At 33.6% G+C, this 19,300-nt stretch overlaps 2 protein-coding genes across 2 annotated transcripts; one reads left to right on the top strand and one right to left on the bottom strand.

The window, feature by feature from the left end:
• Window positions 1-2,029: 2,029 nt before the first annotated feature.
• On the top strand, window positions 2,030-4,654 carry LOC112519111 (TMV resistance protein N-like). The gene is made up of 6 exons (XM_025127095.1): window positions 2,030-2,239; window positions 2,313-2,512; window positions 2,749-3,125; window positions 3,177-3,766; window positions 3,907-4,188; window positions 4,279-4,654. The coding sequence occupies exons 1-6, from the start codon at window positions 2,030-2,032 to the stop codon at window positions 4,291-4,293; spliced, it is 1,674 nt and encodes a 557-aa protein (XP_024982863.1). The 3' UTR covers window positions 4,294-4,654.
• Window positions 4,655-7,459: 2,805 nt separating this feature from the next.
• Window positions 7,460-12,671, bottom strand: LOC112519642 (mediator of RNA polymerase II transcription subunit 21). The gene is made up of 4 exons (XM_025127857.1): window positions 12,320-12,671; window positions 9,694-9,771; window positions 9,502-9,553; window positions 7,460-7,789 (listed from the first exon to the last, which is right to left on the bottom strand). The coding sequence occupies exons 1-4, from the start codon at window positions 12,581-12,583 to the stop codon at window positions 7,713-7,715; spliced, it is 471 nt and encodes a 156-aa protein (XP_024983625.1). The 5' UTR covers window positions 12,584-12,671; the 3' UTR covers window positions 7,460-7,712.
• Between the last annotated feature and the right edge of the window lie 6,629 nt (window positions 12,672-19,300).

Below are 19,300 nucleotides of genomic sequence, written 5' to 3'. Positions count from 1 at the left end.
TTTATGTATATTTGTATCGTTATTTAGATTGCATTATAGTTTGTTTTTTTTGTTTTTTTCACTTCTCCCATAAATTTATGTATATTTGTATCGTTATTTAGATTGCATTATAGTTTTTTTTTTTTTGTTTTTTCACTTCTCCCATAAATTTATGTATGTTTGTATCGTTATTTAGATTGCATTACAGTTTTTTATGCATTATGTCATGAAGATTTGAAGAAATATTCAAGTTCATTATTTGATTTTTTGGTTGCAATATAAGGTAATAATTCTACATTGATTTGTTTCATGATTTTAATTGCATTATAATTTTATTTATATTTGTATCATATTTTGTTTGCATTATAACTCTTATGTATTAAGTGAAGATTTGAAGTTTTCAAGTTCACTATATATTTTTTACTTATGTTGAGCGTTTTTTGGTTTGCAGGTTCTCGAGTTCTTTAACTTTTATATATTAAGTCTTCAAAATTTGAAGTTTTCAACTTTGGGTCGTGGGAATTTGTGATTATGATCTAAGGCAAGGATTTTATGCAAGTTTGTTTGTAATTAATTTAGAGTGTATTAAAATGTTATGTATGTTTGTATCATGATTTTTTACATATCGTATAGTTGGTCCATTCGCTTTTGTGTTTCCAAAGTCAAGGTGTGTATTGAGGATGAAAAAAGGATGAAAAATATAAAATGTATGAAGTTCTTTAGATACAAGAAACAATATCAATGAAAAAAATTTACATCAAAAACACCTCAATGCAATCATCGTCTTAGGATTTAGGGTTTAGGGTTTTTAAGCAAAAGTAACATGATGATTTTGAGTTTGGTTACAACATCTTGAACCAAGATAATGTAATTAGATTTATTACCTGCTTTCCTGTCTGAATGAGCAGACACCCTTCTGGAACCTTCACTTCTACTTTCTCCCCATTCCTTAGCCAAATGTATAGACCAGGAAATTTACTTCTGTAATGAATTGTTTGTTATAAAGTTAAGGTCATAATGATATCCTGCAAAATATAAAAAGTTGAGTAAATTACAGGTTTCGTTTCTAGGGTTTAATGGAAATTTGAGGGGACGTTTGGTTCGTAGATTCTGATGGAATTGGAATGTTAAATTTCATTAACCGAATTTACTTCATTCTTTTTTACGAAAGAAATCTTCAAAATCCTACAAATTCCATAAATAAAGGAATTCAACATTCTTTAACAACTACATGGTATTTTGATGGAATATAATTCTCTATTTTTATAATACCAAAAATGTCCTTAACTCAATATACCCTAATCTCTATATATACGTTGTGTATATTATATTGTTTAATTATTATTTTTAGTTTTAAAAAAATTAATTTTTTTTTTAAAATGATATTTTGGTCATTTACCAATATTTCATTCAAATTCCAAAGCTACATGCCTACATCCTGTGAACCAAACAGACAGATTTCATTCCAATGTTTGTCAACTAAACATGTGGTCAAACATGACAACATTTCATTCCAATTCCTTCAATGTCAAATTTCCTTAACAAATTTTATTTCATCCAAAAACATTCTGCAAAACAAATGTCATCTTAGTTTCATCCCTAATCTTCAATTTATTTTGTTTCATAGCTTTTTCCTTACATGTTTTCGTCACCTCAACAATTTAAAAACCTGACTCATGTTTTTTCAAACGTTTTAGGTTCAACCATTTTAACTTTATATCATTTATATTCTTAATTATAAAAATCAATATATTAAAGAGATGTGTGTGCCCTGGTCTAAAAACCGTTTCGTTTCCTGTGCACATTGGTTTTGATGTTGTTTAAGAAAATAAATGATGGATGGATGTGTCCACTACTTATAATAATGACAAAGTAAAATATTTTATGTGTTATCAATAAAAATATAGTATAAATTTATATGTTTTTAAATAAAAATATAAGAAATCCCCAACTGTTAATCCATCTTTCTTTTACTCATCCATGTTAAATTCAAAGCTACTCTTTTTTGGTTGATCTTTACATGTGTTTAACACAGCTTTCGTCATTGATAATGGCTATTGCATCCGTTCAACGGCCTAGGTGGACGTATGATGTCTTTGTAAGTTTTAGAGGTGAAGATATCCGTAAAAGCTTTATGGATAATCTATTCAAAGATTTAGAACAAAAAGGAATTCACGTGTTTAGAGATGATACGGATCTCACCCTAGGCGAAAAGATACCTCCTAATCTCGACAAAGTCATTCAAGAATCGAGGTTTCTGGTAGTCGTCTTCTCTACAAATTATGCATCCGTCATGGTGTTTGTGGGAACTTGTAAAAATCCTCGACTGCAAGGAGGCGAGAGAGCACAAGCATGAGGTTCGAGTGATCTTCTATGACGTGAAGCCTGATGTGGTGAGGAAACAGATTGGGAGCTATGCACAAGCGTTTGCCAAACATGAGATTTCAAATAGAGCAGAGGTTGCTAAATGGAAAGAAGCTTTATCCATGGCTGCCAACTTATCTGGATGGGATCTCGAGGACGTGGCAAATGGGTAAATTTTTTCTTTACTATAATGATTTATATCTCTAATCAAATTAACAAGGGGCCATATCATTTGAATTTCATTAAGTAGCTGTTTTTCTCCCAAACCAATTCATCTAGTAACTTTATTAGAACTAATTCTATACATTTGGAGTTCTTTCTGGTCAACATGTTTGAGTCCAAATTCATTGATAGCATCTCCAAAGAAATCCTAAAAGCATTATCTCATGAACCTTTGCATGTCAGCCAGAACCTTGTAGGGGTGGATGCTCGTATAAAGAAATTGAACTTGTTACGATTTGTTCACTCTAACAAGGTTCACATGATTGGAATATGTGGTATTGGTGGAATAGGAAAGACCACTTTTGCCAAAGCCATTTATAACCTCATGTATATCCACTTTGAGAAATGTAGCTTTTTGGATGATGTCCAAGGAGCCACAAAACAACATGGACTAACTCATGTTCTAATGCAATTTATCAACGACATCATGAAAACAACAGATGTGAGGATATCCAACATTGGTCAAGGAATTATGGTAATGAAACAGAGGATGGCATCTAGACGGATCCTACTTGTTGTAGATGATGTAGATCATCGTGATCAGTTAGAAGCGCTATCAGGTTCATGTGATTAGTTTTCCCCAGGAAGTTTGATTATTTTCACTAGTAAAGACAAGCAGTTGCTAAGGTCTCATAAAGTAGATGAAATCTATGACATGGAGTTTCTCAATTATTTTGAATCTCTTGAGCTCTTTAGTTTGTATGCTTTTCATGAAGAACATCCTACTAAAGACTTTCAAGAACTTGCTCTGCAAGTTGTGCAGTATGTGAAAGGTCACCCCTTTGCCCGCAAGGTGTTGAGATCTTTTCTTTACGGAAAAACTGTGAAGGAGTGGAAAAGCGAATTGGACGGGCTCCAAGTATATCCTAATGAAGAGATACAACGGGTGCTTCGATTAAGTTTCGATGCATTAAGCCCTCAACAAAAAAATATCTTCCTTGATAAGGCATCTTCATTCATTGGTGAAAATAAAGATGATGCAGCAACTGTACTAGATGGTTGTAATTATCATACGAATACAAATATCAAAGTTCTAGTTAACAAGTCATTACTTGTCGTTTCTCGCAATGATTTGCTTGAAATGCATGACTTGATCCAAAAGATGGCAAGGGAAATTGTACGCGAAGAGTCCAACACCCCTGGGAAGCGAAGCAGGTTGTGGATTTCATCGGAGGTTTATGATGTATTGAATGAAAACGAGGTAAGAAGAGGCATATGATTATTTTTGGTATGTGTCATTCTTTTCGATCTAAACTATATGTTCCATATTCTTTTTACTGGATCTACGGAATAGAAGCAGTTGAAGTCCTTCACCTTTTGCGAAAGGAATATTTTTTGAAGGTTCACATTGATTGTAAAGCTTTTGCACAAATGAAGAATTTGCGGATCCTAAAAATATGTGATAAGGAACTCAGACACCTTTGGAATGCATTTGATTGGAAGTTGTGGAAGGAATCTAAGGTCAATTACGATGGGAAGTTGAAATTTTTATCAAATAAGGTAAGGTTAATTTATTGGCATGGATTCCCTTTCAAGTGTTTCCCTTCAGATTTCTATCCAGAAAACATTGTTGCCATCGACTTGTCTTACAGCCACATCAAAAATCTTTGGACATCGCCTAAGGTACTTATGTTGCTTTGTATATGCATTCCTTCTATGTTTTTAATACCTGGAGATCTAATTAAGTGTTTTCCTGTTTGGCCTTGATGTTAGTGTTTTGAAAGGTAGAAAGTGATGAAGCTAAGGCATTGTCGTAACCTAACAAGTACCCCCAATTTCACAAGGATCACAAATCTCAAAAAACTCATTCTTGAAGGTTGTGTGAATTTGGTTAAAGTCCCACCCATCCCTTGGGATGCTCAAGAAGCTTGTTGTTCTAAATATGAAAGATTGCAAATGTTTTAGGAGATTCCCTTGCAAAGTCGAAATGGATTCTCTTGAAGTTGTGAATCTCTCGGGTTACTCAAAACTGGACAAACTTCCTGAATTCTTTGGCACAATCCAAACTTTGAAAGAGTTTTGTATCGATGGTACCGCCATAACGGAAATTCCTTCTTTTGTATTCTCTCAAAACAACCTTCAAGTATTGGGATTTGGTCGACATGAGAAGAGGATCCGGTCTAGATGGTGGGGTTCAATTTCTCAACCTTCATGGTTCCTAAGTAAGATGCAACATCCCCAAAGTCTGGTAATGCCTTCATCGGTGGATTTACGTTACTTACGAGAATTAAATCTTCGCTACTACAATATATTGAAAGTGTCTGATAGCATTGGAGGCTTATCATTTCTAGAATCTTTATACTTGGTTGGGAACCACTTTACTAGCTTACCTGGATGTTTAACTCAACTTTCTCATCTTCAACATCTTCAACTTACTGGTTGCAACAAGCTGGAAATGCTTCCAGAACTTCCACCAAACCTTCAGATTCTTGACGCATCTTATTGCACCTCCTTGCATCAACATCCACCTATCAATTTTAATATTCAATCATCCTTAGTCATGCTTTTTAACGGTTGTCCAAAATTGCTTAGGAATGTTAGTATTGAAAGCCCGGTTTGTATGTGGCAGCCTCTACTTGATCTTAGCTCATCTATAACCTCCCACGATTGTAGAAACCAAATTTCTTTTTTGCTTCAATTTATGGAGTTCCCCATTAACACACGTGGAATCTTCGGTGGACAACACAATTACAGTTTGGATATAAAATATTGAGGAAATAGAATTCCGCAGTGGTTTACAGATACAAGTATGGGAAATCACTTATAGGTCGATTTGCCTCCAAAAAGTCTAATTATAATCACTTCAATTACAACAATTTACCACGCTATCATGTGGACGACTTTGATGGGACTTCTTTGGTTCACCACTATCGATTTATATATAATTCCACCGAAAATCCTAAGTCAGATATCATATGGTTTTGTTTTGAGACTCGGGTTTATCGTCAATGACGGAAGGCAAAGAATTTTGTTACTTTTTGGTTTGAAGATAATGATGATGTTGAGGTAAAAGAATGTGGTTTTAGACTTGTTTTTGACGATGATATAGAAGAAGAGACGGATTTCAGTCTCACTCAGGACCTCCCGATTCCAACACAAGAAGGAAGTTCCATCCAAATGTGGAGGCCATGTGGAAATATCTATTGGTCGTGGTAGGTAGTCTGATTAACAAAGATGTATTGTGGTGATGCATATGTCAAAGCTTGGATGTCATTGATTGTAATATATCAAAATCAATCAACATATATCAAAATAAAATAAAAATAAAACTACGCATATTTTTAATTACATGACAATTGAAAAAATAAATCATCAAAATCAATCAACATATATCAAAATACATTAAAATTTATCAATCAATCAATATATAATCAAAAATATATTAAATTAAGAACCAAGAGGTGGTTCAATGAGAAGTTTTAATCATTTTTTATCTTTTTTTCTTTATAAATAAAATTAGAATGCACATACATTCATTTCTATTTACATCAATGTATATAAATTTCTATATACATGACAATTAAAAAAAAATCATCAAAAATCAATATATATATATATATATATATGAAAAATTGCATCAAAATGGAACCAACTTTCACCTGATGCCTATTTTGGGGAACCAACTTTCACCTGATTCCTATTTTGGTGAACCAACTTTCAAAATCGTCATTTTGGGGAGCCAACTTGCACCTGATTCCTATTTTGGGGAACCAACTTGCAAAATAATTATAGAAAAATAACTAAAATTCATTTTTTTTCAAAAATTAATGCAATAAAATCTATTTTTCATTTCAAATCTCCTTTTTTTTTAAATTCAGATATCAAATTGAAAATTTTTTCGGAAAAAATCCAAATTACCACGATAAATTTTTTTATCTATTAAACAATTTACAAGATTTTTTCGAATCATATCTTGTGGTTTGTACGGTTTGTACAAATGAGGGTGGTTTTTTTCTATTAAACAATTTTTATTGTTGTAATTTGGATTTTTTTTAAAAATGTTCAATTTGATATCTGAATTAAAAAAAAACGAGATTTGAAATGAAAAATAGATTTTATTGCATTAATTTTTTTCTATTAAACGAATTTTAGTTATTTTTCTATAATTATTTTGCAAGTTGTTTCCCCAAAATAGGAATCAGGTGCAAGTTGGTTCCCCAAAATGACGATTTTGAAAGTTGGTTCCTCAAAATAGGAATTAGGTGAAAGTTGGTTCTATTTTGGTGCAATTTTTCCAAAAATTAATGTTAAACATTCTTTCTTATAGAAAAGAATTATGAAGATGAAAAAAATTTACACCGAGTACTCGGTATAACTCGTGCATTCTTGTACAAACCAGTGCAGACGAAGTAACACTATTATTCTCGATAGTCAGTCTATTTCCGTCAGCCGTCTGATGGGAGCGAGAAGTTTGGGATATGTTATGTGTTTCTTCCATTAATCATCCTCTTTGTTTCCTCCATCTTGGAGCATGGTTTAGAAAATCTGATTAAGACAAAATTTATCAAAACTTTTATTTTCTTTTGTTATATAAAAATTATTAGAGATGTTTCAACCGGTTATCCGGGTACTTAAATGTTTAAAACTTTACATCTTAGGTACCAAAATGGAAGTTTTGAAAGTACGTTATCCAAAATAGGAATCAAGTTAAAGTACGTTACTTTTTCTTACAATTTGACTTATATTAAATACATTCCATTTTGGGAAATTGTGACTAAATAGCATCGTTTCAGTTTTACTATTTTATATTAAAAATGAAAATTGTTTGAATTCACTTAACGTCTAACTGAATGACATAAATAACCATCCACCACATGTGAATATTTATTCAACATCTTCAGATCCATACATGTATTGAAAAGATCAAGATCTCCAACCAAAGAAACCAAGTAAAAAAAAGATCAGAAGCTGTTATTTAACAACCAAATTTCATGGTTAATCACCTCAACTTTGATTAGTTACTTACTAAACAAGTAAAATATAAAGCTAAGTCGTTGTATAAACTACAACTTTTTACCGATTGAATCGTATAAAGCACTAAACCAATACAACATGAATTGAACTAAATCGCGCACCATTTGTATAAGCAAATGCCCGCCAACAGATTCGGGCAGAAATCAAGATTCGCCATTCGCAGATCCTGATCGTTAGTCTGGTTTCTTCAAGTTGAGGGAATTATCTGCTGCTTCGTTGAACAATTTCTGGACTTGTTTCAATTCCTTCTCTGATCATATCAACAATAACATGCCAATACATTAAGACCAAAAAACCCCGACAGATTCATCTACGAATACAAATCACATGGTCCCAAACTCTCAGTCCACCAATCAATTACTGACACATCAATACAATAAGCTTTTAGAGGGAGCTTTATGTAGAAAGCCAAGTTCTTTTCGAACTTGAGTAAATTGGTGTTCTATTGGCTCTTCTAAAACCCTTCGTGCAAAAGTCCTAAATTCTTCCTTCAACTCGACTACATTAATTTGCTATTTAGTACACTGGCGTGTTGCAAGCTTTTTTTGTTAGCTTCAAAGATATTACAACCACAAAATAGGTTGATACTGGTATACAATTAACCAAGATAGGCACGGATAAACCTTGAGGGCCAGCTCATCAAGCAAATGAAAGCTAGGCGTTTGGGCTCCTACCATAGGTCGCCAGTCTGAGTCTCCTCAGGGCCACCATGAATTTTTCTGGCTATTATCTTTAGGATACCATGAAATTAGTGGAGATGCATGCAAGCTGGCCCAGATGGTTATCGGAAAAACATAGGCATAGATAATATTTGAGATATCAAATGACATATCTACCGTCCTGCTACCCAATTCCACCCTTCTTGGCACTCTAGTTGACCTCTCCTCCCCTATTCTTTCATCCCTGAAAACTATGCCAACATCGTTGATATTGTTGTGGGTTTTGTGTATTTTTTGTAGTTTGAAAAGATGCTAAGGTTCATTAAACTTTTATCCTATAGTTGACCCAGCCATACTCTTGCTCACTGTAGTGTAATGGAGGGTTATTTATGATAATAACCTTCTGACAGATTTGTTTTAGATACACGACCTTATGACAGATTTAAGAACGTCTATGTCTAACAAAAATGCCTCTTCCTAACACAAGAGCACCTCAAAATCTGTCAGAAAGTTATTATGTTAAATAACCCCTCACTCACCACAGAGGATGAGGCCCCAAGAAGTATGAGTTTGAAAAAAAATGCAATGCATACTATCATCCCAAAACTTAGTTTTCCAAATTTTGACAGAAACACTTGGTTTTCCAAAATTTGACAGTGTCCAAAGGGTGGGGGTTCTGCAAGGGAAATATGTTTTACAGATTTCAACCAGTTGCAGAAAACCAAAATGTCAATTTCGGTTCCTTAGACTTCCAACATCAGCCGAAATAACTTAGATAAGTTTGAGGTAAGTTGGAACAAATTTACAGAGGACAATTGACACGATTTGTAAGTTCTGCTGTCCAGTTCTATGGAAGATAACTCAGTGATAGGAATGACCCTTTTCTCAAGATTCTTTTTAAGGAAGATGTGTGAAAAACAGGATGGAATCTCAAAGTAGGAGGACGATTGAGCTTGAAAGACATTGTTACAACTTTCTGGAACACGAGATAGAGCCCAAAATATTTCGAAGAAAGTTTATCCTTGGCCCTTTTTGTGAATGGAGTATGACCAAAAGCCAATTCATTCTGACCAGATCCTAAATCATCTCACAAAGCATATTAACTGTAAAGTTAAATGCAGTCAAAAACTTCAGAATTTACAACATTTATCAACTCAAAGACAAGCCATTTGATTTCTACAGTCAAAATGTAACTCTATTTTGAGCCAAGAGAGTGCATTAAAATACTGACATGGGACTCATGGGTAAAGAAAAAAAGAACAAATAAAACGTATATATAGAAAAATGCAGAGAAGTGATTTACCTGCAGCCTCAAGTTGCTTTTGAAGTTCTTGGCCAACAAGATCATTTTCAGCCTACACGCAAGTTCATGATTGATGAGATGAGGATCCATGGTCATTCTTCTTTAACCATTTTGGGATTGTATTATTACTTTCTTGGCTATGTTCATCTCTGTTTTGTTTTTTTTGCACGTGGGGGGGGGGGGGTGTTATACCTGAAGTTCTGCGATTCTTTTCAGCTGAGCTTCCTCGCCCCCTTCTGCCAATGGAAGTGCGGCTACCAACGCATCAAACTAGCACCCATAACAACATATGATGTGTTAATAACAGGCATATCAAAGAAATCTCAGAGGAAGATAGTATATACTTTTAGACAAAATCTATTAGCAAATATCATCATATTTCAGTTTCAAAATTATTTGGCAAATTAACCTTTTCGTTGTGTGGGTCGCATTTATATTGTGCGAAAAGAAATAAATATGTGACTATCAAACCGGTTTGCTTAAGCAAAGAAGAAATTAAGAAGCACACAAAACAGAGAAAGCAAAAATGGAGAAAAATGTTATAAGTGAATGGAACCTAGAAGAACTGCAAACACATATGTGTATATAAATATATGATACTTGCTTGGGGGTGGGATCGAAACAAAACGAAGTAAGCATTAGCGCAACACTAAAGATTCCAAAGGATCCAAAGAAGGCTACTTATATGAAACCTATGAATATAGATATATGGGGAACAATTTTTCAGGTATCCCACACAATGAATAGTGTTAGAGAGCCCATCGGGTGAATACAACGTGCTATATTCTCTTCCCCCTACTCATAAATCTAAAGATTTGGCAAAAATGGTCATATTTCAACATATGTACAGCAAAAGAGGTCTATTGGTACTGGTGTTGCTAATCCTACTAAAGGACTGTTTGGTAATTTTAAAGGCTTATGGTTGGTAGATGGTTACTCATCTTACCAAGCTCCCAAAGAAAACATATATGCATATATGCCTTATTTTAGAATTGTAAATGGATTTGTTATTTCATATAACACAAAAGCCATTTAATTTCCTTCAAAATTTCAAGCCGTACCATACATGAACACATATCTGTATAAGTTAATAAGTAAATTGCATAAATATCAAGGGTATTTGCATAGTCAAATTGGAGTTTTTTGTGGGTCAAATGGCTTGTTACTTGTAGACTGAAGTAAAAAATTGGTACTTCTAAGGATTCTATAAACACCTGACTATATAAGGACAACTACTCCCAATTATCTGCCTCATTGAAAGAGTTCACCGGGTATTGCGTCAATCAGGTCTTCATTGTCATGGATCTACCACCGGCTTCCCCCTCATCCATCTACTCCAGCATATCCAAAGGTTCTAGGTATTGTTTTCTTTCAATTCTCAGCAAACGGCTGCCTATTTGGCTTCATGGTGATGTTCTGCAAAATGTGTCAGTGGTAAGGTTCTTAGTTGGTAGAATAGGATGCGGGTTTTTTCGTTTTATTCGAGAGGTTAGGCCAATTGGCTCATCTCAGCCATTTTTGTTTTCTGCATGTCATTCACTCATCATATTCTGTTAGCGGGATACAACTCAAATTGTCAGATGCAATTTGAAACTCTTATAGGGTTCATTCAAACTTCTCTGCTTTGTGTTTGGTTGTTACTCGGTTTTCAGAATCATGGTCTTGCGGTTCAAGGAATTTGTGAGACAAAGGCTATGACGGCGTCAATGAGCAGTGAATCATGAAGTGGATGAAATGTCAAAGTAGCTCCAGGAAGGCATCCTGCCTCCTGCAACTCTATGAAATTGTCATTAATACAACAATATATTTCCATTTTCTGCCAAAAGGAAAAAGGGGGGGAAATGCAAATGCATTCAGAAGGATCCTTGGATGACTTTTATTATATGAAATCAATAACAGTTCATGATATAAACTTGAGAAGTTCTTCCATTTTCACAACTCATTTCTCATATAAGCAGAGTTCATTATTTTACTCATCATGATTGTTACTACAGGAAACCACCCTTCCTAGATTCATCACTACCTGAAACCCAAGGCCCACACTCTTGCAAGAACCGGATTAACCATCTAGATTGCATCTATACAGTAGGTTTGCTCTTTCATACAAAACAACATAGCTTATCTAGAGGTGGTGTTTCATATTGGTAGACATCAATAGGACAACTTAAAGGTTCCAGCTTATCCATGATTAGATTTCAAGACACTTTTGAAGGAAAAACGGAAATGTTCCAAGCTTCTTTGAAGATGGCAACAAATCATAAAACCTCCATCAACCCACGTAAACTAAGAAAACCCTTCAGAATGAATCAAGGTTTTAACTCATTCCATCTCCAAATCATTTATTGAATTCCATACCATTTTCTTAGCTTGAAACCACAATTAAAATCTTAAACACCAATATCCCTACCCCATAACAATGCACACAAAATACCCAAAACCAGTAATGAGTATCTTGTTTAGAGTAAATTTCATAACTTTCTACAGGCGTGGCCACACACAAAACCCTCGAATATTAACAAAAACCCTATAAGCAGAACAAAGGTTAACCCCCAGATAACATAAAAACATGGCTGAATTTCCAAACGAACGATTTAAACTTCAATAGTTTTAACAAGCAATAACCCTGACCGAGAACTAGCATAAGGTATCTTGCTACAGAGAAAAATTCAACAATGTCGCGCACAAAAACCTTGGACTTTAGCAAGAATGGGCTGAAAAAGAGTTAATTTAGTTCTTATATCTATTAAACCCAATAAAATTTACCCCTTCAATATAAAAAAACAATGGCTAAATTGACACCAAAATTGGTTATTTAAACCTGTTTAGCAGCTTTGACGAGTTCAGCGCTGAGAAGCTTAGGTTGTTCGGAGATATTATTATTGGGAGACTCTTCAGTGGTGGGATTGGCAGCGGCAGCGTTAGTAGCAGTAGCAGCGGTGGGAGGTGCAGCAGTGGCAGGAGGCTCGGGATAGTTGGGAGAGAGACGAACTGGAGGTGCGTCTCTTTGCAATGTTCCGAATGTATTGAAGGCGATGGCTGCAATGGTGTTGACCTGCTCTTGTAATTGGGAAATTATGTCCATCTTCTTGGAAATCTAGAGAACTTCTGTATCAAGAAAACCCTTTGATCGATCGATGAAATTCTTGAAGATTAAAAGAAGTTTCTTCCCAACTTTCAGTTTTCGTATCACGACCCAACCAGCTGAAAAGTGTTTTTTTCCATCCCAAAACTAAAAATTCTTAAGGGGTGTTTAGGATTGCTTATTGTATCTGCTTATTGACTTATTTCAGTCTGGCACCGGTGATAAGCTAATACCTAGTGTTTGGATAAGAAAAAATAAAACTGCTTATACCGGTGCCAAACCGGTAATAAGCAGTTTTTGATAAGTTAATTCGTCCTGACTTATGAAAAACTGCTTATTACCAGTTTACCATTTTAACCCTATTACCCTTTATAATTATCTTTTTTCCTCCAGATAACATCGATCTCAATCTTCTCCCTTCTCCAGATAACAACATCAATCTTCTCCCTGTCCTTTTTGGTCATTTTACAAATATAAGCAAAATTTGCCAAACACTAAAAAACAACTTATCAGCTTATTGCAGTTTGGTACCACTATAAGCTAATCCAAACACTTTTTACAAAACTCCGGTTTGATACCACATAAGTTAATAAGCACTTTTACAAAAAAACATAAGTTGTTTTAAATAAGCAATCTCAAACACCCCCTTATTATATTTGTTTAGAGTTTCATTAAAATACAGTATTTAAATTGTTAAGAATTGAATCTTATTTAATAAAAAAATTTATTTTTTAATAGTTTAAAACTTTCTGAATAATTTTGTATCATGAGTCTTTATTAATCATTCAGTCTTCTAAATTCATTCTGAACAATTATCAAACAATTAATTTTATTCTAACCACTTAATTATTATGCAATAAACCATTCAACAACTGCTAAATAGTCACAATTAATAGGTAGAAGGGAATAGATTATCAAAAATCTTTGATATCGGTATAAAACCATCGGTATAAATATTTATTTTTTTTCTTCAATCCAAACACTAGAAACTTATTATTATCGATATTACATCAAAATAAGTTAATAAACACTTTAAATAAGCAATAAAGCAATCCCAAACACGAAAATTTGAATGAAAATATTTTAATAATATAATTAATATCAATATTTTAAATGTTTTAAATCTGTTTTGTAATTTTTATTTTATTTTAAAAATGATAGTTAAAAATGTTTTAAGGGTTTGATTTTTCCAAAAGTGTTTTAAAAACTTATAAATTGAATCAAAATGTATTTTAATTTTTAGAGCTTTTTGTAAATTAAAATAATATTTTAATTTTATTTTAAAAATGATAGTTAAAAATGTTTTAAGGGTTTGATTTTTCCAAAAGTGTTTTAAAAACTTATAAATTGAATCAAAATGTATTTTAATTTTTAGAGCTTTTTGTAAATTAAAATAATATTTTATAAAATAAATAATACGTCATTTATTTTAAAAATACTCTAAGAAACTTGTAACCGTCCAAAAACGTATTATAAATTATTGTAACACTTTTAGATATAATATATTATTAACTCGATGAACCTCGATTAAGACCATTACACCGTGAAGATGAAGGATTGTGTTAAAATATGAGTTAAGATAAGAAGCATAAAAAGATATCTGGACTCTTGATCACTTTTAATCTCACTCTCATCCCACAAATTATGCTTCTCACAAGAATTGATCTGGTGGTTGGTGCTCTTAATGCACCGCATTAGTGTTGATCTTCAATTATGATTGATTAAGGGTGGAGATTCACTCTTACCATTCTCACCATAACTTTCATCCTCATTGAAATACAACCCTACACGCGAATTAATCGTTTTTACTGTTGCATACCATCTCAAATCTTACTTCGCGGTTATCTACGATAATAATAAAAAAGACCATGTATATTTAAAAACCATTGGTATCTGAATCATTTTATGCATACCTCGACAAATCTCATGAGGTTTTAAATTTAACAGCCGGACAAACTCTGAAGTGATTTTAAAGGGGCCTGAACCAGTGACATTTGCTAAACAAACCCAGTGTCTTACCAGTTCAGCTACCTCTCAAGGTTCAAGTCACGTATATTAACTTGAAACTGGCCTTGCACCTCGATGTGTGCAACAAAGCTAGTTTGAGAGATTACGCCTTGTTTGTCAGTGTTCAAAATAACGTGATATTTTGAACTGAAATGTATGATATCTTTTCGAATAGGGTGAGATGTAAGCATATATGAACTTTATCCTGAATGACAGCTTTTTCCGTGAACATTTCCGGTACTTATTAGCATTAAAGTTTAAATGGAATTCCTCAAAAGACGTAAAAATTTCAATAAGAAAAACTCTCTCACCACAAATCAAGATTCAATAGCACCAAAATCGACCTAAAAACAAGATCACAAACGGAAAAAAAACTCGTGAAAATTGTGTTTTTTCCACCGAAAAATCTTATAAAACAAAGAAAGATCGTTGCAATGCTAACAAGAATCATACCCATAAGCTAAACCGTAGCAACGATAGACGGATCTTGATTTTAACTGTTTGGTTTACGATCTAGATTTCGTGAAAATTGCTTAGAGAAAGACCCACGGCTACTTCTCGATTCGCATCTTGATTAGCGTCAATGTTGCTCACTTCACCTGCAAAAAAATACAAACCAGACGAACGCAATATATCAAACACTTTTCATTGCTATATACTACATCTGGCCCAAAATGAAATGTCCACAATGAAAAGGCACACCGTCTTAGAAATACGTATTATTACACTTTTTAATTAACAAAATAACAATTTTACCCGTAATAATAGAGGGAATAACGAATTTCTCCATCTCATAGTCAAAGGGCAGAATTGGAAAGTAGACATTTATTTTTAAATGTGGAAACATTTAATTCATCAGTGATCTGTACTTAATGCTTCATAAATGTCGTACTGTTGAATAAGAGTTGTATCTGAATGTTTTATAAGATAGTACACATAAGTTCTCGTACCTGTTTGTTCTTTACTTTCTTGGTGCACTCCATCCTTCTCCATTGATGGCGGAATTACCACAACGGTCTCCGCAGGAGTTACAAGCTCGGGATTTTTCCCATCGGGCTCATTTACGCACGGCTCGTTTGGGCTCGCATCGTTGACCGCCGGTTCATGCTCCATAGCCTTATGATCTCCTTCATCCTGCATCATATCTTGACTTGCAGGCTGCACGGATTCCGTTGCTTGAGGTACAACAATGTCGGCAGCCATGTCGAATTCGGGATTCAGATTTTCCGCCTGAATCTGAACTCTGTGAATCATGGTACCGCTTTCAGGGAAACTCTCAGCCGTTCGATCAGATCCTACCACATGATCGTTTTTTGCTCTTTGATCGCAATCTTGTGGTTCTTGGTGATCTTCCACTGTTTTAGAAACCTCGAAGACCTGCATAACGTCGTCTTGCTCAACAAGTCTCAAACTTTCCTGTGGCGCAGAAGTACTACTTCCTCCTGTAACCATCGAAGGGGTATTTTGGTAATTTTGCATCGCCACGGGCTGTGTCTGTTTTGCACAGACCGATTCAGGGGTACAAAACTGTATCTGGTTTCTTGGATTCGAGGGCGGGATGGGGAATTCACCTCTCGTGCTCATCTCAACGTGTGGAGCCACGTCGTTTGCAGGCGTAACAGGACAAATATGGCCCTGCTGAAACACAATGCCGCGGAGAATGCTGTTATTGGGGCCCATTCGAGTCGAGAGAAGGTATCCGTTGTCGAAAATACCATCAATCACACAAGTAACCGCCTGTCCCACCATGGTATGGTCAATCTGATTCGCATTGTTACTAGCGGGAATGGCGGCAGCTGGGAGTGGTGCTGGTGGTTGGATGGTTTTCATGACGGCAGCTGGTGGTGGCGCCGGAGCTAGTGCTGGTGGAGCTAAAGGTGGCTGTTTTTCGTTTCTTGGCACGCTCTCATCCTTGCGTGGACGACCACGCTTACGCTTCACCGGGAGATCGGGTGTCTTCGATATGTTTTGTTGATTCATTCTGCAAACTTCTTGATACAAGAAAATCAATTACTTTATCAAAGATCATCATGATCAAACCATAATTTTTAGTGGTAATTTGGTTAAATGATCTTCTGACAGGTTTTTTAAAATCTATGACCTTCTAACAGATTTGAAAATGTCACTGGTAAACAGAAGAATATCACTTTCATACACAATAATGCCTAAAAAACTGTCAAAAGATAATGGATTTAAAAAACACTTACTAGGAGGTCATTTAGCTAAATAACTCGTTTTCAGCTAACTAAATTATCCAACCATTAGCTTTTTGAGTTAACAGCCAGCTTATCAGCTAGTTTGCCAACAGAGCTTAAGTCATCATTCATTACTTTAACTCGTTGAGTTGACTCGATAAGGACTCAAGAGCATCCAATCAAGTTCGTCCGTTGTGTACAGGAATAGGTTTAACGTCGGTTATATTTAAATCATGGTTTAACTCATTGAGTGAACCTGATAACGACTCATGACCATCCAATGAAGTTCATTCGTTACATATAGGAGTAGATTTCATATCGGTTAGAGAGAACAAAATATTTGAATCTTGTGCTACGATAACAAATTTTGACTCAATACCATGACTCGTCTTGACTCACCGAGTTAACACAGGACAAGTCATATCAAGTTGATCCATTGTGTATAAGTTATTATACATACATTCACTAATCCATACATATATGTAAGTCTTAACCATTAAGGCCATGTTTTGCAAATTAACTGATAAGTTAGTGTTAACTAATAAACTTACTAAAAACTAATTGACAAGTTAAATGACAATGTAAAATAACCTAAAATGACATATGCTGAACAATTACTCGATTCTAACATAGAAGGTCCTTGTTGGTTTGCAGGAATGGAATGGATTTGGATTTCAGATCCATTCCAATCCCATGTTTGGTTTGTTGGATTGTCCGAATTTGAAATCCTAGAATTAATTGAAATCTTACAATCATAGGATTCTGAAATCCTTACAGGATCTAGTAGGATTGTATGAAATAAGATTTTAAAAAATGCTAAAAACATTTGTTTTGTAATAATCGATTAATAAAAATATAATTTAATTATTTTTATAATTACTAGAAGGGTACTCGTGCAATGCAACGAGATACATCTTGATTTTAATATTTCATTTTATTATTTATCTCAGTCGATGTTATAGTATGGGCTTATGTGATTTTAAGGCGATATGTTTTTATTTTTGAATAAAATATAAATTTGAAAATATCATAAAATTTTGACAAAAATATATCGATATTAGTATCAAACTAACTATTTAAAATTCTTATTTTTTGTGTAATTTTTTAATTCAATTTTTTTATTAGAATTTAATTTAAGTTTTAATAATATAACTTTCTTTAAAGATAATAATTAATTATTTTGTTAAAACTCAATAATTATCCTTTAGATTTTTTATTTTAAAATGTGATGTTTATCCTCTATTTGGTTATGTTTATCTTCTATTTGGTTATGTTTATCTTCTATTTGGTTATGTTTATCCGCAGTTAGTTACACGAATTCAAACATGGAGCTTTAATAAGTTGTACTTATGCATAATTGACTTGTAATATTGAATTTTAAGTAATATGCATCAATATAAAGTACTTCATGCATAAAAATTGGTTTTTAAAAGTTTTTGTCAAATGTTTTATAATATAGTATAGATTTACAAATAATAGAATCCAATTCTATTCCAAATCCAAGAAACCAAACACACCAATGATTTCACTTCATTTCAATCCAAATACCTCCATGAAATCCAAATCTCTCAAAATTACTGAAAAACTATTTAAAGTAGCTTTTCAAAAAGCTAAGCCGCAGCTTATTAAAAAAAAAATTCACAGTAAACTCAAAAAATAATCTAACTTACGGCCCGAAAATAAGCATATCGGACACCATCTTTTTGTTAAATGACCTTCCGTTAAAACAACGAGCTTCTAACAGGTTTGAGAATAAGATGGCATAGGCATGGTCATTTACCTAAATAACCCTAATTTGGCTTAATCAGCATTAAGAACTTGTACAACATGTGGATTATAACATTAAAATCATGAAACATTTCCACAAAACAAGATTGAAACCCTAAAAATCCCAAATACAGAAACAGATCAAATAAGTGAATCATGATCAATCAAAACACGAACAAGTGTGTGTGTGTGTGTGTAAATCTGATCCATTGTTTCACAGAATCAAAAACAGAAGAAGAAGATTACATGAATATGAATCAAAAAACACAGAGATTTGAAGAACTTACTTGAGAAATTTTCAGATCATGAAGGTGTTGCATATGAATGCAAATGAATCTGATTCGATTTCATGGGCTGATTGATCACATAATCTTGTGATTTGATGAATGGGAAAACATGTAAAAAAGGGGATTGTTTGAGAAAATATGAATCTCATTTTTGTGTGTGTTTTGATTCTTGATCAGGATGGTAACTGATATTTAGGGTGAAAAAAAACTGAAATGGAAAATTAATTAAAAGGAATTTATAATGACACAATATTTTGTTTTTTAATTTTACCTCATTTTTCATTACTAGAAGCGTACTCGCGCAATGCAGCGAGATACATCGTGTGTTTAATATTTCATTTTATTATTTATCTCAGTCGATATTATAATATGGCTTTATGTGATTTTGAGAAAGCGATGATGTTTTTATTTTTGAATAAAATATATGTTTGACGATATCATAAAAATTTGACAAAAATATA

Source organism: Cynara cardunculus, assembly GCF_001531365.2.
Source record: "Cynara cardunculus var. scolymus isolate 2C chromosome LG 10, CcrdV1, whole genome shotgun sequence".
NCBI lineage: Eukaryota > Viridiplantae > Streptophyta > Magnoliopsida > Asterales > Asteraceae > Cynara > Cynara cardunculus.
This window is presented reverse-complemented; position numbering and strand designations above follow the sequence as displayed.

What these genes read in the sequence shown, in the direction of transcription:
- LOC112519111 (XM_025127095.1), top strand. Translation starts at nt 2,030, where the DNA reads ATGGCTATTGCATCCGTTCAACGGCCTAGGTGGACGTATGATGTCTTT. An exon ending in TTCAAGAATCGAGGTTTCTG is followed by an intron (nt 2,240 to 2,312) that starts GTAGTCGTCTTC and finishes CTCGACTGCAAG; the next exon opens with GAGGCGAGAGAGCACAAGCA. An exon ending in ATGTATTGAATGAAAACGAG is followed by an intron (nt 3,767 to 3,906) that starts GTAAGAAGAGGC and finishes TATTTTTTGAAG; the next exon opens with GTTCACATTGATTGTAAAGC.
- LOC112519642 (XM_025127857.1), bottom strand. Translation starts at nt 12,583, where the DNA reads ATGGACATAATTTCCCAATTACAAGAGCAGGTCAACACCATTGCAGCC. An exon ending in TCGTCAAAGCTGCTAAACAG is followed by an intron (nt 9,772 to 12,319) that starts GTTTAAATAACC and finishes TATGGGTGCTAG; the next exon opens with TTTGATGCGTTGGTAGCCGC. An exon ending in AAAGCAACTTGAGGCTGCAG is followed by an intron (nt 7,790 to 9,501) that starts GTAAATCACTTC and finishes TGATATGATCAG; the next exon opens with AGAAGGAATTGAAACAAGTC.